The sequence below is a fragment of the Zootoca vivipara genome, chromosome 6 (assembly GCF_965207765.1).
Source record: "Zootoca vivipara chromosome 6, rZooViv2.hap1.1, whole genome shotgun sequence".
In the NCBI taxonomy this organism is placed as follows: Eukaryota; Metazoa; Chordata; class Lepidosauria; order Squamata; family Lacertidae; genus Zootoca; species Zootoca vivipara.
Genome location: NC_142589.1, coordinates 12,653,859 through 12,679,060, shown reverse-complemented (window position 1 = coordinate 12,679,060; position 25,202 = coordinate 12,653,859). Strand labels below are relative to the sequence as shown.

General features: G+C 47.0%; 1 protein-coding gene across 11 annotated transcripts in view; it reads right to left on the bottom strand.

Annotated features, from left to right (window-relative positions):
* The window catches only part of CASZ1 (castor zinc finger 1), a 309,366-nt gene that overhangs the window by 61,904 nt on the left and 222,260 nt on the right, over positions 1-25,202 (bottom strand). For all 11 annotated transcript variants that reach the window (XM_088671542.1, XM_088671543.1, XM_088671546.1 and 8 more), the window contains one exon: positions 6,243-6,839. In XM_088671542.1, the coding sequence (XP_088527668.1) occupies positions 6,243-6,839 (597 nt within the window). The remainder of the gene's footprint in view (positions 1-6,242; positions 6,840-25,202) is intronic.

The following is a 25,202-nucleotide window of genomic DNA, read 5'->3' as shown; positions in this document are numbered from 1 at the left end:
TTTTCTCTGAAGAGCTGCTGCCAGCCAGTGTGGACTAGAGATGGGGGAGGAATTCAACTTTGTTTGCATCTGAACGAGAAGCTACTTAAATCCACACTTCTCGAACCAAGCACAAAGAGAAACCCAGCTATTCTTCAAATTTTGCACTTCTCTGAATTTTGCAATGCAACCTAATAATGGGCACAAAGATGCACATGCTAGGGAAAGGTGTGCATAATAATGTACCTGTTACTGAAAACCCCATACAAAAATGCATTATAGTGGGGGAAATGGCTTGCAAAACTGCATACAAAAGTGTGTTCAGTAGAAATCCATACTAAAATGCTGGTGAATTTTCATGAGGATTTTTTAAAAGCCAATTGCTGCGGAAAGGTGAACTGCATTTACGAAAAAAATTTTTTTTTTGGGGGGAGACACTGGGAGATAACAAAATACACAGATCCACCAATTCCTACAGTAGAGAAGTGCTGAGCTAGGGGAACCATAGGTCAGTATCAGCTAGCATCCTCCGCTCCTCCCAAGCACCGTGCCTGACCACTGGCCATGCTGGCTGGGGCTGATGGGAGTTGCAATCCAACAACCACATGGGGAAGGTACCTCCTTTGCACGCAGAAGGTCCTGGGTTCAATCCCTGGCATCTCCAGGAAGGGCCACGTCTGAAATCTCGGAGAGCCACTGTCAGCCAGGGTAGACAATACTTAGCTAGATGGACCAATGGCCTGACTCAGTCTAAGGCAGCTTCCTGGGTTGCAAACATCTGGGGTGCACCATGCCAGCTGCCCCTCGAGTAGCTACTTAAAACTAGGGTATGGAAAAGCTGTGTATATATCTCTCTCTGGAATTTGGGGTTTGAAGCTGCAAGATGCTGAAGCAAAATTGGCTCAGCCCTGAATGCTGCCTATGCATCAACTGCTCTGAGTAACGTGGAAGGTGGGCAGGGTGGAAGCAAAACAAGGAACAAAACTGTACATAGAAACACAGGCCAAACTGGGAGTGAGGATTTGTGCAGCCGCTTTGCACAGCATTGCCTGCTATTATCGTCAAAACAGCAGGCGGACTTTGCCAGGTCAGGCCAAAGGTCTGATGGATCCAGCAGCCTGCCTGCTACAGACGCCCTCACCGCCAAGGAAATCTGTGGCGGAAGTCACTTGCTATGTGTCCCCTGGTGCCTGGTACTCGGCGCCTCTGCATACGAAGGATCCATATTTGGCTCTCATGGCTGAGTGCTGTCGATCAGCTGATCCGCCGTGGATTTCGCTCCCTGCTTGCTCACCTAGAAGGTGGCACACAATCTGGGTGGGAACCTTTGTCAATCCAGGCTTAAGAAAAGGTGCCATGTGGTGGGAAATGACCCTGCCAGATGGTGCTGTTTAACTCCCTGTGGGCTGGCAGGCTCGGCTATGTGTTCCCAGAAGTATTCCCCGTTCCCCATAACTGTATATATTTTTGGGTGCCTCTGCAAACAGGAAAGGCAACCAAAGAAGCCGGACTGGGGAGGGGTGATGGGGGAAAATTAAAACAAACTTAAGCACCGAGTCCGGGCTCAATCACCTTGTGCTGGCGACAGACAAGGGCTTTTCCTATCAAAGGAAACTGAAGGTCACACTTTTCCTCATTGATCTTGCAATGTTTGTTAATTACTCTGTCACTGATGTGGCGAAGGATAATTAAACAGCTCTGTTTATATCTTATATGCATAATTATGCACGTTGCCACTGAACTCGCAAAGGCTGGAGAAGAGGGAAGGGACAGATGAACAGAGATGAGTTTCAGTTGCATTATTAAGGGGGAGCGTGGGGTGGGGTGGGGTGGGGGGAGCTGGGGCCCACATGCACAAAAGGGAGAAACTTTGATGGATTGGCAAGATCGGGGGGGGCTTGTCGAGATGTGGGAAAGAGGGCAAAGTGTCGAGCAAAGTTATTAAACCTGAATGGGAGTTTAGACTTCATTTGAAGATGCCCTTCTCTCTCTCTCTCTCTCTCTCTCTCTCTCTCTCTCTCTCTCTCTCTCTCTCTCTCTCTCTCTCTCTCTCTCTCTCTTTTTGGGGGGGGGGGTTGCAGTAGTTCTGGTAACTCAATCTTGAATCTCCCTGTGCTCAAAGCTAGGTTTTTTACACATCCACTTTTTTTGGAAAGCTTTCCCATAGCTCCCTATAAATGGTCACCTCTTATCTTTTTGTCACTGATGGTGTGGTGGTGGGGCTTGGAGCCTCATATTTAGTCTTTGCCTTCCTGCCAGCCACTCCTGCCTCGATTTCAGAATCTTCCCAGGACAAAAGCTCCTATATCACGACTGTTTACAGTTCTCCATAAACCTCTCTGGCCCTTGTTGTGTCCTGGTTCAAACACTGTGCTCTCTGTTGGAGGGGCGGTGGGAATCTGTGGCTCTGTGCTGTTGTGGTGATGTTTAAAGTCACTTCCTGCACTGGGTTTAATGGATTGCATGGAACTGGCCTACAACAGCACCCATAATTCTGTGGGGCCCAGCCAGGCAGGACTGGGTAATCTGTAGTCAGTCTGGTCCATTTGCATGATCATAACGAAATCTTAAATTTCTTTCTTTCTTTCTTTTTGCTCCCCTTGCTTTGCATACATTCACCAACAATTGCTCCCTTTCCAGCCCTACATGAAAGACCGCCTCCATCCCTACAGACCCTCTCTGCTGTTAAGGCTGGAAAAGGGGTTCCTCTTGGCAGTTCCTCAAAATTGCGGGTGGTTGGGGGGCTGGACCTTAGACCTTTAGACCTTTAAAGCCCTAAATGGCCTCGGTCCAGTATACCTGAAGGAGCGTCTCCACCTCCATCATTCTGCCCGGACACTGAGGTCCAGCACCGAGGGCCTTCTGGCGGTTCCCTCGTTGCGAGAACCCAAGTTGCAGGGAACTAGGCAGAGGGCCTTCTTGGTGGTGGCGCCTGCCCTGTGGAACGCCCTCTCAACAGATGTCAAAGAGGAAAACAACTACCAGACTTTTAGAAGACATCTGAAGGCAGCCCTGTTCAGGGAGGCTTTTAATGTTTTATAGATTACTGTGTTTTATTTTTCTGTTGAAAGCCGCCCAGAGTGGCTGGGGAAACCCAGCCAGATGGGCGGGGTATAAATAAAAAATTATTATTATTATTATTATTATTATTATTAGAGGTGGAGGGCTTTCTTTGTGGCAGAGCAGCCCCTAAACTATGGAACTCCCTCCCCACGAAAAAACGCATGGCATCTTGGGCTGCATACACTTCCTACATTTAAAGCACACGACTTCTCCCAAAGGATCTTGGGAGCTGTAGTTTACCCTCCTCCCACAGAGCTGCAGTTCCCAACATCTTAAACCAACTGCAGTTCCCAGGATTCTTTAGAGAAAGAAATATACTTTAAATATATGGTGTGTACACAGCCTCTCCTGCACACCTGACGCTGTTAAGATATTCTGTTTTACTGAATTTATACTGTTCTGTTCTGGCTGGAAGAGTTTGGCTTGCTTTTATAGTTGTAACTATTTCATCTGCATTTTTATATGTGTATATATAAACCACATATTATATTGTTAGAACCTGCCCCCAGGACCTTACGGTGAAAGACGGTTAAGAAATCTTAAAAATAAATAAAATAATGTAATTAATTTCAGTTGGGTCTGCTCTGAGTAAGACTTAGGCGGACACAACCCCCTCTCCTCACAGTTGCCGGTTAAGGTACTTTTGCACACACAAACACCTCTCCCTTGTTAAACTGCGTCCTTTTACCTTTTCCATTTTATCTAGATTGCAAAGACTCTGGGTAGAGAGCACAGTGAGTTCAGATAACAACCACCAGAGTTTGAATAATGGGGCATTTTGCCAGCTCTCCAGGAAGCGAGTGGAACTTTCCCTACTATGGGTGAGATCTACAGAGAGGTTTCTCCACCCCACCCCCTGTTTCCCCCAAAGCAATAAATTCTTGCTTTCTTGACGAAAAAGTAGACTAAAGAAAGTCAAGGAAGGTGGAGCTGGGGAGAGAGAACGCATGCAGGCTGAAAGAAAGAGAGAAAAAAATAACCCCCCAGTAGAACAATGGCCAATTATTGCATTAAGATCAGCAGAGGGGGACTTTTTGGTAGTCCCACCTGTCCTAAAACGTTTGGGGTTTGGGGTGGGATGGCCTCAGAGAAAAAAAGGCATTATCCAAGGAAGCTCCTAGCTTGTAGAATTCCCTCTCTACAAGAGGTGTGTCTTGCACCTTCATTATATAATTTCCACCGTACACTGAGGACACACCTCTTGACATCTGAAATATATACAGCAGTACCTCGATTTACGAACTTAATCTGTTCCAGAAGTCTGTTCTTAAAGCGAAACCATTCTTAAACTGAGGTGCACTTTCCCTAATGAGGCCTCCCACCGCTGGTGCCCTTCCACTGTTCGGTTTCTGTTTGTAGACCGAGGTAAAGTTTGCAAACCGGGACACTACTTCCGGTTTTGCGGAGTTCATAAACTGAATAGTTCGTAAACAGGGCTGTTCTTAAACTGAGGTACCACTGTATGTATTTTCAAGACATGCACTATTGCTACAATAGTAATTTGTTTTAAACTATCTTTAATGCTTACATTGTTGAGACCTGGCCCGTGACCTAGTGGGGAAGGGCAGGTAACAAACTGACAATGATTATGATGGTTTAAGATTTGTTTATGGATTTTATGGAATTGCAAACCATAACATAACTCCCCTCCTTCCCCCTCATTCCATACATAAAAGCCAAAAGCAAACATTCCCCAGAGATGTAAGCAAGCGGTATTAAGCGGTAATAATAGTAACAACAGCAATTGGTAATATTGTAAACCGCTTTGGGAAGGTAGTTTTATCCTGGAAAGAGGTTGAAAAAAGCACACGCATAAGGTAGATAAATAAAAACAACAACAAGGAAGGCAACAATTTTTAAAAAAGGAAGGGAAATTAAACTCGCCGTAAAACAGCTCCCAGGGTAGGAAGAGCTGGGAAAAGAGAGAAGTCTCGATCGTGCTAATGTGTCCGCCAGGCAGGTCTGGGCAGTGGCAGGCGGAGGTGTCACAGAAGGAGCTGCTGCTGTTTTGTCGCTGAGCCAGTGGCGGCCAAAATTCCTCTAGAGGGGAAGCCAAGGGAAAGAAGCAGCCTCTCTCTTCTGCCAGCACATCTCCCTGCTCAGCTGAGCTCTGTGTTCCATGTCCCTGTCTTCATTCCTTTCCCTCCCCTTCGAGGGAAGAGGGGAAGCAATTGTGGGGGGTGGGCTGGAAGGGGGAGACAGAAGGCCTGGTGGCTGCATCAGAGGGGCCAAGGGCCCACTCACGACACACAATTGTGCAAGCACTAAGCCAGCACTCTTTTCATGGTATGTGCTGTAACAATGTTCTGCGAAGCTGGTTGAACACATCTGCAGCGCGCACACAGACAATAAAGCAGAAAGGAGGAAGGGAAAATATTCTGATTTTCTTCAGGAGGTCTGGCGATGGTGCTGAAGCTGCAGTTGTATGTTGTTATCGATGGCGTTTCATTTAACTCACCATTTTATACTTGTTTTTAATGTATGGCATTAGATGGCTAGGTACAATCTTGCACTCACTTACTTGGGACTAGGGACAGTTAGCACTCGAAGGGGCTTAATTTCAAGTGGGCATATATAGAGTTGCACTGTAAAATTGAGTAGCTGCAATTAATATTTTAAATAAGTTGAAATAATACTTATTGTTATTTTAGCCTACTAAATTATATATATTAATACGCATATATATGTATGGGGATTGTCCTCATTTATTATAAATGTTCAAGGTACCATTGATTGTTTTAAGTGGCTACTACAATAGATTAGTCACATTTCAAAATCCCCTTTTAAAATAGATCTAATTGCATTTTGCTTTTAAATGGAGTGTTGGGGCTAGCCCACAATATGGGGTTTAGGGACTGCCTAGGCGTCCTCTGACACAGGGAATATGCTGCTTATTGTTGAAGGGGATAAAAAGCTACCTAGGTCAGCCCCTCACGCCATCCCATCCACAACACAGAATGCTGTGTGCAGAGAGCAGATGATCTGCAAGAGGGAGTTACAGAGCAATACCTCTAGGCGTGCAAGTAAGCCAAGCTGCATGCAACAGGAAATGCTCTGTCTCCCGCCAAAGAAGAGCCACGAACCAAGTAATATAAATTTGTTAGGATGATCAAACAGACCCTGGATCCATCCAGCAAGCATACTGGTTTTTCAATGCCCAAGAAAGAACATAACAGAGATGCCAACTTAGGCAGCCTTACCTGAGGCAGCTCCTCCACCTAGCTTGGAGACCACCTCGCTGCTGGGACCCCGGAAGCTTTCATCCTTCGAGGGAGGCCCATCCGAATCCCGTTCATCCAGGAAGCTGCTCCCATCTTGGGGTCCCCTCAGCGGCTCAGCCTCGTCCACATTGTCCTCTTCATCACTGCACCCCTTGGGTTGCACCATATACACGCCTTCGGGGGGCACCTCAGCACCCTCGGAGCCCCTCGGTTCCTTGCTCTCGATGCGCCCCAGCAAGGAGTCTTCGCTGTACTCCCCGTTGACCCACTTTTCAATCACCTCCCTTCGCTTGTCCTCCTCAATCTTCTGCACGCGGTCGACCCCCTCGGGGAACTCTGGGCCCAGCTCCTTGGCCCCAGGCCGGGCGATGTCCTTTGCGGTGGTGAGGGTGCCCCCACCAGCGCTCTCCCGGCCCAGGGGAGGCTTGTCGGCATGCGCCCGCTCGGGTCCCTTGTGGTCAACAACGACCTGGCGGCTGAGCTTAGCACAGATCGCATTCAGCTTCAAGCCACCTTTGCGCTTGGCAGCCATCTTGGGGTTACCTGAGGTTCTGTCAGTGCATATAGTTCTTTCAGCTGGAGGGAAGAAACAAAAAGAGAGAGAGAAAGCGAGACAGTTAGGGGGTGGGATAGTCTCCAATGCATCCAAAGCAAGTTTGAATACCGTTCAAATAACCGAAAGAAGAATAAACAAGTGCACTAAATCACAACTGGCTTCATCCCAAAGCAAATCCGCACAAGCAAATTAGCAGTTTCTTCATTATTTACATTCTGTGCTTCCTGTAAGGAGCTCAGGGGCTCCCTCCCTTTCACTGTCACAATGACCCTGTGAGGTAGGCTAGCTGTGGAGATCATGATGGGCCCAGGGTCACTCAGTGAGCTTTATGGCTGATTTAGCAGTGATTTGAACTTGCATCTTCCTGGTCTAATGCTCTGACTGTTACACCACACTGACCCCCTCTCCACAATCCCACAGTGAGTTGAGCAGATTCCTGGAGCATTTGCTTGAGCGGCTGTGTGGCAAGGTGGTTACAGCATGAGCTCTGGGCATGAGGAAGCCACACTCACAATCCCCTGCTCAACTAAGGCTCTCGGATTAGCCGGGTGAGCCCTTCTTCCACAGTCTAAGAGTCCCATGAAATTCAAAAGCTTTAATTAGACACATTTGTGGAGAAAGGCGTGTGTGTAACAGCTCTGGCAGCAGAATGGAACCACCATATTCCAAGGCAGTCTACCCTGCCAGATCCAGAGCAGAATCCTGGACTGTAGAGAACTTGGGTCTGATTGAGCTTATTGCATTATCTCATAGAGGTTCCAGCTGATAGGCAGCCTATGGTTCTATAAACACCTTTAAAAAAAGATCAACAACTGGGTAATGTCTAATCCCTCCTCCCTGTCTGCCCCCCCTTCCTCTGATCACATATCTACAACTGCTAGGAAAATATGGTACAATTTGGCTTTGCACTGACTCTTTTACACCACCCACAAGGAATAGCTGGCTTTGCTAATATGGTCTGCCTTGTTCGTTTTTGTTTTGGGTTTCTCCTCTCTTGCTGATGAGGAATCCCTAGGTTTCACTCAAGATACAAGGTAGATTTGGGTGAAACAGCTGGGCTTTACGTTTTCAAAAAATGGGGATCAGCCAGAAACCTCACCATAACCTAATACTGCTGGCATCTCAGCAGAAAATTGAACCAAAGCCCACCCAGTGATTACAACATCCAGCCCAAATTTTGTATTTTTAAATGTCCCCACCCCCTCTTCCTCATCTCAGGCATTCCCTGTTCCGTGTAACACCTGAGCCTGAGAAAGGGTTTGCTTCCCATTTTGTGACACTTTGGTTGGTCCTCATAAAGGTATTGCTTCCCATTTTGTGACACTTTGGTTGGTCCTCATAAAGGTATTGCTTAACAATAGAAACTGGAGTTGTTGTCGTTTTTCCTCTTATGGGTCAACACTTTTTATCTTTACATCATTGAGGTTGCATCCTCATGCCTAAGACAGGTTTGGTTTGCAACACTTTCAGAAGGGAGCACAGGAGGGGAGAATTTAAAGTCCACTGCCTATCAAACTGATAGCATGAGCTTCCCACAACTGCTACAGCAGCTTTGTGGCTTTAGAAAAGGACGAGACACCCCACTGCACAGCAGCTTAAGGATGCAGTCTCCCCTCCCCAGATGCTGGGGGTGAGATGAAGAGGCAGAGACCTAGGTCCCCACCCCTCATTTGTGTCAGCACCTCTCTCAGGAAGGGTCCAGGCAGTGACTGCCCAGAGGCTGAAGCTTTTGCAGCACGGTGGCTCACGACAAGACAGCCTGCCTGTCTCCTAACAGCAGGAGTCAGCAATGCAATAAGGCTCACACGCAACAGGCTCGTTGCTGAGCATGGAGGTTGCTGACACATTGCAGGAACCGACCCCTGGTACGCTGTGGGTTGGAGAAACCAAAGTAGATTCTCCTTTGGACAGGGTTTCCATTCGCTGCTCAGAAGAACCCCCGTTCTCTCTTCCTCTCCTGCTATTTTACCTGCTCTTCCCTCACTCGGTACCTAGTTCTGCCCAGCTGCAAAAACAGATTCGGGGGGGGGGGGAGGGAGGACGAGAAGGGTGCTTTCAACTTGCTCCCAAAGAGCAAGATTTCCCTTGCTGCTTGTAAAAAAGCTCCTGGGTCACTTGCATTCTCCCCCCCCCCATTTGAGGCCCCAAAACACAGAAGGAGGTTGTGATCTATCAGACCCCCAGCGATGTGCCCGGGAGCCGTTGTGACATCCCCCTAATCCTCCAGCCTGACAGTCCAACGCAAACAGCCTGAAACTTTAGACTCTCTCTCTTCCCCCGACAGCCAGCGTGTGGCTGCTTAACATTAGCGGCTGACAGCTCTGGGCACGCTCTCCTGCCAAGAGCGGCAGAAGAGAAACAAAATCAGCCACAAGCCGCCCAGGAAACCATGGCCAGGGAGGAGAGGATGTCACCCCCCCCCCCATAGAGCCCTCCTAGGCCAGGGAAACAAGACAGTGGCACCCACAGCTCTTCTGGATCTGAATGGCAAAGGCCTCAGCAGCTCCTGCACCATGAACAGCCCATTTATGATGAGACCCAGGTGGCGACGACCTAGGATGGGCCTTGCAACACATTTTAGATGTTGTTTGGTTGCTTTGGGCATATCCAGGAAATTGCTCCTCTTTTTTGCTCTTTTTTGGGGAGCAGAGGACAGCATAGCCTGGGTCTTTCTATGTACAGCATTCAGTCCATAGCCCATTTAATTGCCACATTTTTCATGGGCTTTGAGGTCAAAGCCAGACAGAGCTCAGGCAAAGGCAGGTGATCAGATGCCACCCCCCCCCCAGCAGCAAGGAGCAAGATCCAAGCTTCTAAAAGCCTCTTGGCTCAAGGTGGGAGGTCTGCAATCCATGCAAAAAACCTGAATCGCCCTTCTCCCTTTGTTCCTCACCACAAATATGCGATTCCCAGATAATAGCAAAACAAAAAAGACACGCACCTGTGCTATTGACACACCCACCCATGTACTCCCAGGAGAGCACACACCATGTACACACCCCAATACATCGAGGCTCCAGTGACACACAAACACGTGAGCTCTCACTCTCACACCCTCCTGTGTCATGTTGGCTCAGGGGAATCCAGGTCGCTGTTTCGTCACTGTGCTTCCCTGGCCCCACCTGATCCGGAAAGCTGAACCAAGGCCTGTTAAACTCAGGGCAGAGTCCTGCCCTCAGCTACACCTAAGTTGGAGGATCAAATGAGGTTAAGGTGGGTGGAACGGAGCATCCAAACCAGCTCTGCTAAACAGATCAGCCAAAGCTCTCAAGAGGGGCGGGCACTGTTTTAAACAGGGAGGAGGGGTGCACCCATATGCTTTGGAGAAAGCATGGCTTGGGGAACGTAGCTGAAGGAAAAAGGTTTGGACAGCAGCCTCTGAGGCAGGCCATCAGGCCACTGATGATTCAGCACAGGGAAAGAGAGCACTTCTGCAACACATACCACGGTCTAGCACAGATCTTTTCTACAGGACAGGCCTTCCTCAGCCTGCTGGAGGCATCGAGGTGTCAGATCCTATCAGCGGCCCCCCCCCCAAAGAAAGCCCCCCCTCCTGGCCTCAGCACAAACGGACATCTCTCCAACTCCCTCTGTCCACCGCCCCTCCTTCATCCGTTTCCACCCTTCCACAACTTCCTCGGGATGAAGGACAGTCCTGTCATCCCAGAAGGAAAAAGCCAAAGACACGTAGAGATGGCAAAACGATTCTATAAATATTTATCTAAAGGAAAAGGATGGTGGGCAGCAGGGTGGGGGAGAAATATTGCTGCGAGGATGTGGAATATCCCACAGACATGGCTCACCTCCTGGCCTATCGGAGAGCCCTGCAGCTGGATCAGGCCAGTGGCCCAACTAGTCCAACACACTGTTCTCACAACCGCACGCCCCAAGAGGAAGCACACAAGCACCACTCTCCCCTCCTACCGCTTTCAGCAACTGGTATTTAAGAAGCACTGAGACTTCAACAGAGAAGGGAGAACACAACTGCAAATGTTTTGCAGCTCCAAAAGATGAGGGAATTTTTAAAAGGCACATCTCTAAGGCTTAGGCATCTTGACCAGCTCCTGACAGCTCTGCCATCCAAGTGTAGGGCACCTCAGAAATTGGCAGAGCACGAGTCTTTTAATCTCAGAGTTGTGGCAACAGATTCTTGCATTGCAGGGAGCTGGACTAGATGGCCCTTGTGGTCCCTTCCAATTCTATGGCTCTATGAAATAATAATTTTAAAATCTGCTAATTTTTATTTAAGTACCCAGCCCCAAGGGGGTTACTATCTAAAATTTAGTAGCAAAGGAGGCAACAGAGGGAGGAGTCACAGAGGTACTTGGGCAAGGATACACACAAATGCAGTTATACATGGGCGCTTACTTAAACCAGTGTTTCTCAACCACTGTTCCGCGGCCTGGTGTGCCGTGGGAATATTAGAATCATAGAATCATAGAATCATAGAATCATAGAATCATAGAGTTGGAAGAGACCACAAGGGCCATCCAGTCCAACCCCCTGCCAAGCAGGAAACACCATCAAAGCATTCCTGACAGATGGCTGTCAAGCCTCTGCTTAAAGACCTCCAAAGAAGGAGACTCCACCACACTCCTTGGCAGCAAATTCCACTGCCGAACAGCTCTTACTGTCAGGAAGTTCTTCCTAATGTTTAGGTGGAATTTTCTTTCTTGTAGTTTGAATCCGTTGCTCCGTGTCCGCTTCTCTGGAGCAGCAGAAAACAACCTTTCTCCCTCCTTTATATGACATCCTTTTATATATTTGAACATGGTTATCATATCACCCCTTAACCTTCTCTTCTCCAGGCTAAACATACCCAGCTCCCTAAGCCGTTCCTCATAAGGCATCGTTTCCAGGCCTTTGACCATTTTGGTTGCCCTCTTCTGGACACGTTCCAGCTTATCAGTATCCTTCTTGAACTGTGGTGCCCAGAACTGGACACAATACTCCAGGTGAGGTCTGACCAGAGCAGAATACAGTGGTACTATTACTTCCCTTGATCTAGATGCTATACTCCTATTGATGCAGCCCAGAATTGCATTGGCTTTTTTAGCTGCTGCATCACACTGCTGACTCATGTCAAGTTTGTGGTCAACCAAAACTCCTAGATCCTTTTCACATGTACTGCTCTCAAGCCAGGTGTCTCCCATCCTGTATCTGTGCCTTTCATTTTTTTTGCCCAAGTGTAGCACTTTACATTTCTCCTTGTTAAAATTCATCTTGTTTGCTTTGGCCCAGTTGTCTAATCTGTTAAGGTCATTCTGAAGTGTGATCCTGTCCTCTGGGGTGTTAGCCACCCCTCCCAACTTGGTGTCATCTGCAAACTTGCTCAGGATTCCCTCAAGCCCATCATCCAAGTCATTGATAAAGATGTTGAACAAGACTGGGCCCAAGACAGAACCCTGTGGCACCCCACTAGTCACTACTCTCCAGGATGAGGAGGAGCCATTGATGAGCACCCTTTGGGTTCGGTCAGTAATCCAGCTACAAATCCACTGAATGGTAGCATTGTCTAGCCCACATTTTACCAGCTTCTTTACAAGAATATCATGGGGCACCTTGTCAAAGGCCTTGCTGAAATCAAGATAGGCTACATCCACAGCGTTCCCTTCATCTACCAGGCTTGTAATTCTGTCAAAAAATGAGATCAGATTAGTCTGACATGACTTATTTTTCAGGAACCCATGCTGACTTTTAGTGATCACAGAGTTTCTTTCTAGGTGCTCACAGACTGTTTGCTTAATGATCTGCTCTAGAATCTTTCCTGGTATTGATGTCAGGCTGACTGGGCGGTAATTGTTTGGGTCCTCTCTTTTCCCCTTTTTGAAAATAGGGACAACATTTGCCCTCCTCCAGTCTGCTGGAACTTCGCCTGTTCTCCAGGAATTTTCAAAGATTATTGCCAGTGGTTCTGAAATCACCTCTGCCAGTTCTTTTAATACTCTTGGATGTAGTTCATCTGGCCCTGGAGACTTGAATACATCTAAACTAGCCAAGTATTCTTGTACTACCTCCTTACTTATTCTGGGCTGTGTTTCCCCTGCTGAATCATCTGCTCCATATTCTTCAGGTCGGGCGTTGTTTTCTTTCTTGGAGAAGACTGAGGCAAAGAAGGCATTGAGGAGTTCTGCCCTTTCTCTGTCCCCTGTTTGCATTTCACCATCTTCTCCTCTGAGTGACCCCACTGTTTCCTTGTTTTTCCTTTTGCTACGGACATACCCATAAAAGCCCTTTTTGTTGCTTTTAACCTCTCTGGCGAGCCTGAGTTCATTCTGTGCTTTAGCTTTTCTGACTTTGTCTCTACACGTGCTGGCTATATGTTTGAATTCCTCTCTGGAGATTTCCCCCCTTTTCCATTTTTTGTACATATCCCTTTTAAATCTTAACTCAGTCAAAAGTTCTTTAGATAGCCAGCCTGGCTTCTTTAGGCACCTTCCATGTTTCCGTCTCATTGGTATTGCCTGAAGTTGTGCTTTTAATATCTCCCTTTTAACAAACTCCCAACCATCATGAACTCCCTTCCCTTTTAGTATTACTGTCCATGGGATTTCACCCAGCGTTTCCCTAAGTTTTCTGAAGTCGGCTTTCTTAAAGTCTAGAATTTGGACCTTAGTATGCTTGGTTGCTCCTTTCCGCTGGATAATAAACTCCAGAAGAGCATGGTCACTCCCACCTAATGATCCTGCCACTTCTACCCCACTAACCAAGTCATCACTATTGGTTAGGACCAGATCTAAAATGGCTGATCCTCTTGTTGCTTCTCCCACTTTCTGGACAATGAAGTTGTCTGCAAGGCCAGTGAGGAATCTGTTCGACCTTATGCTCTTGGCTGAGTTTGACATCCAACAAATATCAGGATAGTTGAAATCCCCCATTACTACTATCTCACTTCCTTTGGAATGCTTGGCCATCTGTTCCAGGAAGGCATCATCTGTGTCCTCAGTTTGGCTTGGGGATCTATAGTAAACTCCCACAATGAGATCACTGTTGTTTTTCTCTCCCTTAATTTTGACCCAGATACTCTCAATTTGGCTTTGAAGTTTTAAATCCTGGATCTCTTCACAGGTATACATATCCCTAACATATAAAGCTACTCCTCCTCCTTTCCTGTTTGGTCTATTTCTCTTAAATAGATTGTATCCCTCTATTACTACATTCCATTACTATTACTTTATATATAGTCAATATAGGCACAGAGTTAATTTTTTAAACATTTTCTAATGGTGGTGTGCCTCGTGATTTTTTTCATGAAACAAGTGTGCCTTTGCCCAAAAAAGGTTGAGAAACACTGACTTAAACTGTAGCTAATTTAACTCACTGCTCCTTGCTTTGATCAAATTTTCCCACCAGTTGAAATAGCTGAATGGTGATGCAAAGAGCTAACAATCCAAGGGTGGAGCTGCTTTCTAGCCCTTTTCCCACATGGAAAACCTGCTTTCCACTTTTTGCAATCCTCAGTCTGGTGAGACAGTTGCTGGTGCTGCCATTTTGACGGTTGGAGGCCAAGAGGGGCACTTTCAACACTGATGGGCTAGTTTTCTATTTGCAGGCATTTTTTTTTAACAGATAAATAAAAATAAAACTCTTATGGCATCCTCTACCTGACACATGAAGAAGGGCAACACATTCTATCTCCCTCTGCCTTAAAAGGGGATTAGACAAATTTCTGGAGAATAAGGCAGTCGGTTGCTTCTAGCCACTGTGGCTATGCTCTGCATCCACTCTTGGAGGCAGTTTGCCTCTGAATACTGGAAACCACAGGAGGAGAGTGCTCTTGCACTTAGGTCCTGCTTGTCGGCTTCTTAAGGGCACCTGGAGGGCCACTGTGAAAACAGGATGCTGGATTAGATGGACCACTGGCCTGATACTACGTTCTTTACTTCTCTGTCCTGCTGCAGAATCCATCTTAGTGTGTGCAAAGTATGTGCAAAGTCTGATGGGCAGTTGATGCAGAACAGGCATTCCTGGGACCAAAGCATCCTATCCCCCGCCCCCACGAACTCTGCACCAGCCTCAGTTCTCCATTTGGTGCCTTGCAAAAGATCCCAGGCTAAGTAAACATCCCCTATGATTTTCTTCTCCCGAAAAGAAATGTTTTGATTTCATATCAATCCAAGGAAGCAGTTTATAACCCATGCCTGTCACAGAGACTTTTTCATCTCTGCCCAGGACAAACTCTCCCACATGCTGTATTTACACTGAATGCTTCCTGTGAAAACAATGCAACTGAAAAGTTTACACCCGTGTGGCGTGGCAGGCACAAAGATTGCCCCCTCCCGCTTAGAGCAGCTGAGAGCCCGAAGAGGAGAAAGGGGGGGGGGAGAAAGAAACAGGACTCAGGAACTTGCAAACCTGGGAAAACCACGAGAACTCCCAATTTCATTTTAAATGAAAAGCAGCCATCTAGTCCTCATGGTAGTAGCAGAAATTAGCTAGGAAATGCAACAATGGAAATTGTACTAAACAAGCTATACAAGGCAGTAGGGTAAACTCTGAGCACAAATGCCCATGAGTATGGATTGAGCAGCATGCTTTGAGCTCAGTATTATTCAGCAATTGCTACTCACAAGAAAAAAGTCTGGTGTTGGGCTCATAATTCTGCCAGTTGAAAATCTCAAGTGTCCATATGTAAAAGAAAAGCAAGCATCTAGTCCTCAAGACCAAGGAGATAGGCTTGAAAGCCTCTGGGTAAAATAGAAAATGCTGTGTGTCTATGTAGCATTCCTAGCGATTGGGGAGAGGTTCTTTAATGGCCTGCTCAGCTCCTTTCTCCTCTTCAGGATTTAGCAGATGCAAAATTATGCAAAATTAAGCAAATATGTGCAAATGTGCTTAACTTGCAATCATCTATCCAGGTCACAGAATCCAGCTTTCTTCTTGGTGTACCATCCGTACTGAAAGCACAGTGCACAAACAGCCTTCAGCCAAACACTCTGGGCAATGCCTATCTGGCGGAGAAAGCGAAGCTTGCTTATTTTACTGTTCTAAGATCTTGCTAGTATATTATTATTATTATTATTATTATTATTATTATTATTATTATTATTATCTCTAAAGAATCACAGCAAGAAGGTAACTTGAGAGTTAATGAGTGGGAGCTGGTGAGAGACGGGAGAATGATGAAGAGGTAAATTTTTTAAAACTGGGAAAGAAAAGTGCTGGAAGAGACTCTGAGCTGGGAAGGTGGATTAAGGGACCAAGAGCTGATGGTGGGGGGCACACTTGACTCTAGAGGAAGGGCGTTGCCGGATGTAGAGTGGAGTGGGGTGCTGCTTGAACCCAGCTGAGGATACCCCTGTTGTGGAAGGGAATGGTGGGTGGGGAAAGGAAGGGGAGCTTGTGAGGACTGTCACTTCAGAGGGCTGCGTGGAAAAAACGAACAGATGGACCTCTCGTATTCTTATTGAAGAATTTTAAGCCCAGCTGAGTAGCTGTGCTCAGGAGGGAAGCCGCCGTGCCAGCTTTCCAGGAGCTGTGAGGGTTTCATCTGATCAATTATTCACAACATTGTTTGGGGCGGTTGAGGGAGGAAATGGCGGGCCAGGCAGACAGGAGTGGATGGGGGGGGGGGAGCTTGCTTGCATGCGCTCCTGTGGATTTGGAAACTGTACACATTTTTCAACTGAAGTAGGTGCAGGTTGCCAAAATGCACCCAAAGCCAAAATGTGCCAAGAAGCCATCTAGACCACCCAGCAGCTAGGATAGGACTTTGAGAGGGTTTGGTCCTGTTTCTGTGCTATTCCTTGGGCCGATTTGAAGCGTTTATCATTGGTTTTCGTGTTTTGAACCTTGGCTTGTCTTTTTAACAATGTTTGCAAACCACATGCATTCTGTTATAGGAATGGTACATAAATGCAACAGCAGAAACAAAAGAGTTTATAATCAGGGAAGTCGTCCCGTTCGGGGTGTGGGATTTGACAATGGGGCTCTGATTGTGCGTCACCACTTTCTCAGCTTTAAATTTTGTTTGTTTTCAAGTTGCTGGGCCGTGCGATGGCAAAGACTATGTGGCCAATGCCTGGGTGAAACACCAGAAGCCAGATGAAGAGGTGAGCATCTCTGGGGGGTTTTTTGGGGGGGGGGCAGAAGGGACAGAGGAGCAGAAAGCAGAACTAGGAAAAACCAACCCGATTTGCATCATTTAAGATTCCTCATGGAACTTTAAAACTTCAGATAATAGTGTCATGGCCCACTTGGAAAAACAAACAATGACTTGATTTCCTCCCACTACCACCTCTCCACCTCCAAATGCGGGGTTCTATTCCAGAGCAGTCTCACAAGAGAGTCCACACAGTCCTGGATTCAAGGCCCGTGGTTCTGAAATGAGTCAGCAAAAACAGTAGGGAACAACTCTCCCCAAAACCAGCCCGAAACATACCTACCCATTTCCCTTGGTCAACACAGGCCAGATGAGGCTGAGTTTACTTGTTTTTTAAAAAAATTATTTCTGTATTTCCTTTGCAAGCCTTGTCTGAGAAATACACCATGAGGGATGGGGTCCAATTCCATGGGTGGGAGGTGTCCAAAAAAGTGGACTTGGTATGCTTTGAAACCCGCCCCTCCCCCCCTGCCGCTCCAGTTTATCAATAAAACATTTTATTGCTTTTAGCTCAAGAGATGACCTCGGCTTAGTGGAACGCTGTCTCTTTCGGCTGACCTTGGGAGAGTTCCACAACGGCGCTGCTAAGCTGAGTCCATGGCCACTGGAACCGTGAATTCTTCATGGCTGGAAGGAGGGCAAGCAATGCCCAGGGGACGGGCACTGGAAAGGACATGGGTGCCGCTTAACCTTGGACACACGGGACTGGAGGAGCAAGAGAGGCTTTCAGTTTCCCCCAAAGAGAGGCAATTTTTGGTTTGAAAAAATGAGTAACAAAAGGAGGAGGGAACTGGAGGCTGTGTATTCTGCAATCAGATAAGACCTGGAATGGACAGCAGAATTTTGCAACCTAGGAAGCTAAACTATTTCTTTTAAAAAATGATAAATGTTCCAGTAATAAATAGCATTAAGAGGGAAGTAGCCTCATGAAATAGGGTGGGGTAGACAAGTTTTCCAGTAGTTTTTTTTATTGGGGGGGAGGAGAACTTCATTTCCATGCACAGCTCTTCACACACCCATCCAGACCAACAAAAACAAAATTGCACAAAATAATAACATTCATGCAAGCTAGGAGTTATATGGTTGCACAACCTAGCATTTCTGCAGCGCAGAATTCGGGTTCCGTAACAATATACAGTAGTTTACATGCTATAGTAACACAGTGAATATGAATAGCCCTCTATCTTTTGACAACAGCCCTGACCATTCTCCTCAAAGTCTGATTTAAGTCTTTCTCTGTAATAGTGCTGGACCCGCATAGAACACACAGAGAGCAGAGGAAAACTTTTCTGACGCTGGAAACATGCACAGCAATACAAAGGACCCTTCCTTACTCAGGGCAACACACAGCAATCCTCCCACCCTGTGTGACACCACTTTGCATGTACACACAGAGATACACTCTCAGCTTTCCTGTGCCTTCCTCAGGTGCCCCTCACCCAGCACCCTCACCAATTCTTGCGCTGCAATCTCTCCGAAAGAGAAAACCCTAAAGTGTTAATGGTGATCGGTGAAATGGCACAGCAGATTGCTACAATAAATAATTTACTGATATTTATAAATATTCAAATCAGCAGGCTTCAGAAATTGAAAGTGGGGGGGGGGGAAGAGAGAGAAGAGAAGCTGGAAAGTAAGTGTGTGTGTGTATTGGTGCAGGGGGTGGGGAGTTGACATTAATTCCCTGACTCTCCAAATTCATTTGAGGACTATTTCTCATTTCAAACAAATATTAAATCTTTTGGCATAAAAAATGGGTGCATGGGTGGTAGGGGGTGGGGTGAAATGGATGGATGGAAGGAAGGAAGATGTCGCCATGGCTGGCATTCTGCACCGTCTGCCAAGCCAGCACCTGCAGGCTGGTAACCTTGGACTGACAAGCCACAGGGGACCCTGTGTCAGCTTGTGTTACCAGGGTGCCTACATTCGATTCCACCAGATTCCCAAGAAGGAATCAAGGCTAGAGGTATCTCCAATGGTAACATACGCTTCATCATAAAGAAGAAAAAGGCAGTGGTGGGTGTGGGGTGTCACCTTTTAAACTACTTTCTTCAAGGGTGCCTTTGTTCTCTGGTGAAGCTTGAAATTCTCCTTCCTTGTGTGAACCACCCTGAAAACTTATGGTGATGAAGGGTGGTATATAAATATAATCTAATCTAATAATGCAAAGCAAAGCAAAATATAAAAGAAAAGAAAATAAAGCAAAGTCCATGCTACAGGTAGCTGGTAGGACAGGCACACCATCCCAATACAGACAACAAATGTTATGTGATGGTCAGACCAGGGGCAACCAACGTGGATATGCTGTTGGACTCCTGTCTCCTTGCAGCCCCAGGCAGCAGGGCCAATAGCCAAGGGTGATGGGAGCTGCAGCCCAACAACATCTGGAAGGGAAGCACATTGGTTACCCTTGGCTTAGAGCAGCCTCCCCCAACTTGGTGCCTTCCAGATATTTTGGACCACAACTATCAGCACCAGCTCCAGCCAGCACTGGGTTGTAGTCTAAAACATCTGGAAGGCACCAGGTTGGAGAAGGCTGGCTTAGTGTGTTGGACTGTTTTTTATTATTTATTAAATTTGTATACTTAGCAAGGGACGCGGGTGACGCTGTGGTCCAAACCACTGAGCCTAGGGCTTGCCGATTGGAAGGTCGGTGGTTCGAATCCCCGCAATGGGGTGAGCTCCCGTTGCTTGGTCCCTGCTCCTGCCAACCTAGCAGTTCAAAAGGACGTCAAAGTGCAAGTAAAGAAATAGGTACCACTCTGGCGGGAAGGTAAACGGCTGCTCTGGTTCGCCAGAAGCGGCTTAGTCATGCTGGCCACATGACCTGGAAGCTGTACGCCAGTTCCCTTGACCAGTAAAGCGAGATGAGCACCGCAACCCCAGAGTCGTCCGCGACTGGACCTAACAGTCAGGGGTCCCTTTACCTTTTTTTTTTAAAAAAAAATACTTAGCAAATCCTCGCTTAGCCGTGAAGCTCTTTGGGTGATTTCTGGCCTGGTCATAATCTGTCAGCCTAACCTACCTGACAGGGAGATTGTTAGGATTTTTTAAAAAAATGGTGGAGGACTAGATACATCTGGTGTTGCAAATGGGACAACTGTGGGCACAAAGCCCAAGAACATCCTCTGGCACCCAAGAAACTCCCCCTTCATCGTTAGATGCTGAGGATGGTTATGGTTTTCCCTCCTTGAAATGTGCACGGAGCGGACAAAGGAAGCTGGGAGAGTGATGCTCCCACCCACTTCTCCTTTTAGCTCTACTTATTCAGTTTATTTTATGTGTTCGTTTATTTCCTCACATATTTGTACGCTGCTTGCCCATCAAGAGAAAGATCACAAAGCCGTTTTCCCAAACCCACCAGCAAAATTGAACACAGTATAAATGATAAAATGCATAAGCAAAAACAAGAAAATACAGTGAGACATCCTACAATATCAAAGCATGATTAATCCTACAAGATTAATAAAAAATTTAAGGATCACAGCAGCTAACAGATCAAGCTGGGCAAACAAAAATATATTTAAGTGACAATGTAAGCTCTTCAAGGGTGTAGCTGCAAGTGAAGGGAGTTCCATAACTGGGGAGCTGCCACTAAGAAGGCCCTATTCTGTGCCCCCACATGCCAAGCACAAAAAGCAGTGCCTTGTTCGCTGATCTTAAGGCCCAGGCTTTTCAAAGCTCGTATCACCACCTGAGCTGCCTATATGAGCCTTGAAAAGCACATAGCACTGGAAGACAAAACAGGAGGAACCTTGAAACCATCCCTTTTAATTCTTGTCTGCCCCACATCGAAAGGGGTGAAATGTAGAGTACACTGTGATATGATTTATGGTCTGTTTTTGATGCTTATATTTTAGTGAAGCTGGGTAGGGTTTGCCCTTCCTTAGTGTTGAATGGAACACCTGTAGTCATTTCTAGTCTATTAATCGGGGTTTGTAGAGAATAGTTTTGGCATTTTTAAATATCCTGTAAGTCACTTTGGAACTTTCCCTCCTCTCCGTAAAAAGTATCACCACCACCATCATCATCATCAACATCAGCATCATCTCGAGAGGCTTGTTCCTCCATCCTCCTCCAAACATTTTTGCAATCATTGCCATTGCATGAAGCTGAACCAAGGACAACTCCTCAATGGTTTAATAAAGTTATTTCTGAACCGTACTCTCGTTGACGGGATGGCCTGTGGCCCTACTCCGTGGGTAATTGCCACGGATCCCTTCTCTCCTGCACTCATTAACCAGGGCCCCAAAGCACCCCATTGGTAAATGCCTGGCTCCGGCATGGGGTGAGCTTCCCCCAGGATGAATAATGCTTTTTCTAATGCACGGGTAGCCTGTCAGCTTCCTTACTCCCAATGTTTTATGAGCTTAACTGAACGGCTCTGAACTCCCTGGTAAGAAATAAAGTTATCCCTCAGCGTCCCCTTCTAAACATTTCACTCAGTGCAAACGGTGTTTAAGAAAAATGAGGACATATTTCTTCTTAAGGATGCAGTATCCCCCTTCAGAGGCCTAATTTATGCCATATATCAACTGGCCAAGGGAGAAAGAGGCAGGCTGGCCGCATTGGGAGCGCAGCCGGCCCAAATGGAGATTCTGCGCTGCTTGCTTTAACCACTGCTGTCCCCCTCACCTCGCAGGCTCGGAACACCAACCGGACGGCACGCACACAAAAATCGGGTGGGTGCTGCACAAACTCTCGGCACTGAGAACTTTTGCCACATGGCGCATTGGCTCTGGAGTCCACAGGATTACAGCAAGGTATTCTTGGAGGCTTAGTTGGAACTGGCTGCCAGGTCCTAAGGGGTTCACAACCTGAAGTGCCGAGAGCAAGGCCTCTTAGGAAAGGGCCTGAAAAGATCAGTACCAAACACAGAGATTCCTAGGGTCTGCAAAGGCCCAGGACAAGGCAGAAGGTCAGGAGACATCCGATACCTGCCCAGTTTTGCTCTCTGTGTTAACAGATGCAATGTGGCTTGTGGAGAGAGTTCTTGTATGGTGACTGCCCATGGCTGGCAAATTGGGACTTCATGAACTAGCAGGACTATGGGAAGGAGGAAGAGGATCCTGGCAAGCTGGGACTGGGACACACCAGGGAAGGAGAGGTTGGTGTAGAAAGTACTCACAGGGTGGTGGAAGATGATGAAGGGATGGGAGTCAGTGCACAGGAACCAGAGCAGCAGGACCCACAGGGCCACAGGGGCCGCTGTCTCGACAAACACCGCAGATTCAGAGGCATAGGGAACAGCAGGCAGGGTGCTCTAGGAGGCTGAGGCAGGCAAAGGCCCACAAGCCCAGCTCACTAGCTGGACAGGTGGGGCTCGCTAGCTCCAGGAGGAGGGGTGTGATTCCTCAGCTGAAGTAGGCTTGGCGCAGGTGAAGGTCCTATGCCTCATCAAGCCCAGATGCTGCAATTCACATGCAAAGGGCAGCAGAGCTGAGGTCCTGTAACTGCTCAACTGCCCATGTTGAATGCTCTAGGATCTCTGCGGGACTGTGCTTTGGTTTGGACATGCAGATTGACCCTGGAGTGGGGACTTGACACACTGACTTGTCGCCAGGTGGATCAGGGGTGGTCTTGCTGGGGACGGGATGGTGCCTTTTCTCGCGAGGAAGCCTATTCAGCATAAGGGAATTTCCCTTAAAAAGAGGGAGAACTTGACATCTATGGATGGTGCAAATCTAGATTGCAATGGGCTCTTGAACATATAACAAAATGTGTTGTGCTGGTCACACATATAGTTGACTTATCTTACCGGGAAGCCATGATTTAATGCCCACCACTATAAGCGCCTGCATGACCGACTTGCAGCCCATGCAGAAGTCTAAAGGGCAGCATATATCTGGCCCTCGGCACACCACTCATTTCCAGATCCCGGGTTAGAGGCCACAGCGGGCATGCCACAAATGTACCCTGGCAATGAAGAGCAGGCTCCTTCCTTCTGGGGTTCTGCTTCAAGCAGGGAGGAGAGGCAGCTATGATTACAGCTAGGTGAGTACTGTAGAACTGGTGCCAAGAGCTGGCATGACTGCGCATCTGCCAACAGGCCACATGCTATCCAGGGGCCCACTTCCAAGACCCCTCTGGCCTTGTTGCAGTGAGGAGACAGACTCAGTGAGGGAAGGGGCAACACAGAGGGTGCCCTGCCAAAAGACCTTCGAAAGTCCAGGGATGAAAATTATTGTGCTCATACTCAGGGCGATCCAGCATCTTGAATTTCTACATGAGGAGTTTCTATAGGGTGCAGAGAGCTTTCCTAAGTCAGTACATTTGAAGCCCAACACTGTAGCTAAGACAACAACAACAACAACAACACCCATTTTTTTTTAAAAAAATAGCCTCAGTGCTCCAGCCATTATCTGAACACTTCTATCCTGAACCTTCTGTTACACACACACAAAAAACACGTACTTTCCCAGGGCAATTTTTTGATATTAGTATATGCAGTGCCTTTTTCTGGGGGGGGGGGGGGCATACCCCTAAAATTTTTGTGAATCTTTGTACTTTTGTCCATTTACTGTATTTATTTTTCCTGATTTGTACTATAAAATGGTAAAAATGAGAGTACCCCTAAACCAGGCACCCCCAAACTTCGGCCCTCCAGATGTTTTGGACTACAATTCCCATCTTCCCCGACCACTGGTCCTGTTAGCTAGGGATCATGGGAGTTGTAGGCCAAAACATCTGGAGGGCCGCAGTTTGGGGATGCCTGCCCTAAACACTTTTGTAGAAAAAAAACACTGGGTATATGTGAGGATGTGCAAAATTGGCTTCCAGGCCCAATTGCGATATACACTAAATCTAGGGTGAGAGGGAGGCCTGAGAGAAGCCTGTGAGTTGCCTGGCAACCACATGGGCCTCTATTGGGAAGTTGGCCTCAGTGTTTGAGATCCAAGCCCTGGAGCTGCTGGTCCATGTTGCCCCCATTAAGTCATTTAAATATCTCTCTCCCAAATTTTCCTTTGCCTCAGCCGCAAGACAGAAAGCAGGGCCTAGGTGTTATTGTGAAGCTGTTATTACGCATCATTACAAATGTTCTCGGTTTATTTGCCCCTTTCAAAACAATATATAGAACACCCATTCCGTTGAGGTAGCCAAGTCCCACATCTAACAAAACCATTTCTCTTGAGGTGGAGAGATCATCTACTTTCTCCAGCATACCTTTTGCCATTGCAGGGAAATGCAGACATCCAAGATCTTCTTGATCCACAATGGCTTTTATGGCGCATGTCTACTCCGAAGCAAGTGCCACTGTGTCCAGCGGTGCTTACTCTCTCTTGGTCTCTCTCCTAATAAGACTTTCAAACATTCTTGCCCTACCTGCCATTGCATCTCTATCTCCAACCCTGTTTAAATCATCAACATCCTCTATCGCCTTTCCCTTGTGCATTTGTTCATAGGAAACACTTTCCCCCAATGTAAGAACACTGGCTTGCAATTTGCAAAAGGGGTTCTGCTCCTGCTTCACGTCTTAATTGGACTTTCCCTTTACTTTTTGTAAAAAAAAAACAAAACTAAAAAAGAGAGGTAGAAAAAATTAAAACGCCACCCCCAAATCTGCATCTTCCATCCTTTAGCTTATTTTAATTTTGTTTATATTTTTACACACATTAAAAGGTTTACTATCCAAAACGAGTCTAAGTGGTCTCACTTGTCGGCTAAGTAACTCCATAAATCAACCAGAAGTGTTAACATCTACACCACAGCCCGAGCCATCAATCTTGCCCCATTTTACAAGCGAAAAACAAGGGTTGCTGTGGGGTGGGTGGGGGGAAAGAGAGAGAGTGAGTGAGTAGTGGGAGCACTAAAGGAAGCGTAGCTGCTGGCCAGCAAAAGACCGGGAGGGTTTGTCTTGCGGGAAGTTATCCGGGAAGCCAGGCACATTGCCAAAGGAACGGGATTCAAAACATCAGACTCTTCTGTCCCAAAGGCAGAGGCTCCAAAGGAAACAATGCAGATAATAAAAGGGAGGTTTAGAGTTAAGGGCAATATAGTCTTGGGTGCTGCTACGTGGAACTGTTTCTGGAGAAACTTACCCTGGGATCTGTTCTAGGTAAGGGGTATTGATTGGCAGCGCTTGTTACCTACGGCTAACTCCCAGGAGTCTCCCCTCCAAAGAACGGGAAGCCATAGTTCCTGCCCATGGAGAATGGGAATTAGACAAATTCATTGAGGATAAAGCCACCAGTGGCTAGCAGTCCCGATGGATATCCCCTTCTGTTGTATGGGACAGTGTAATTCTTAATACTTCAAAACTGCAGGAGCGAAGAGTTTCTGTTGG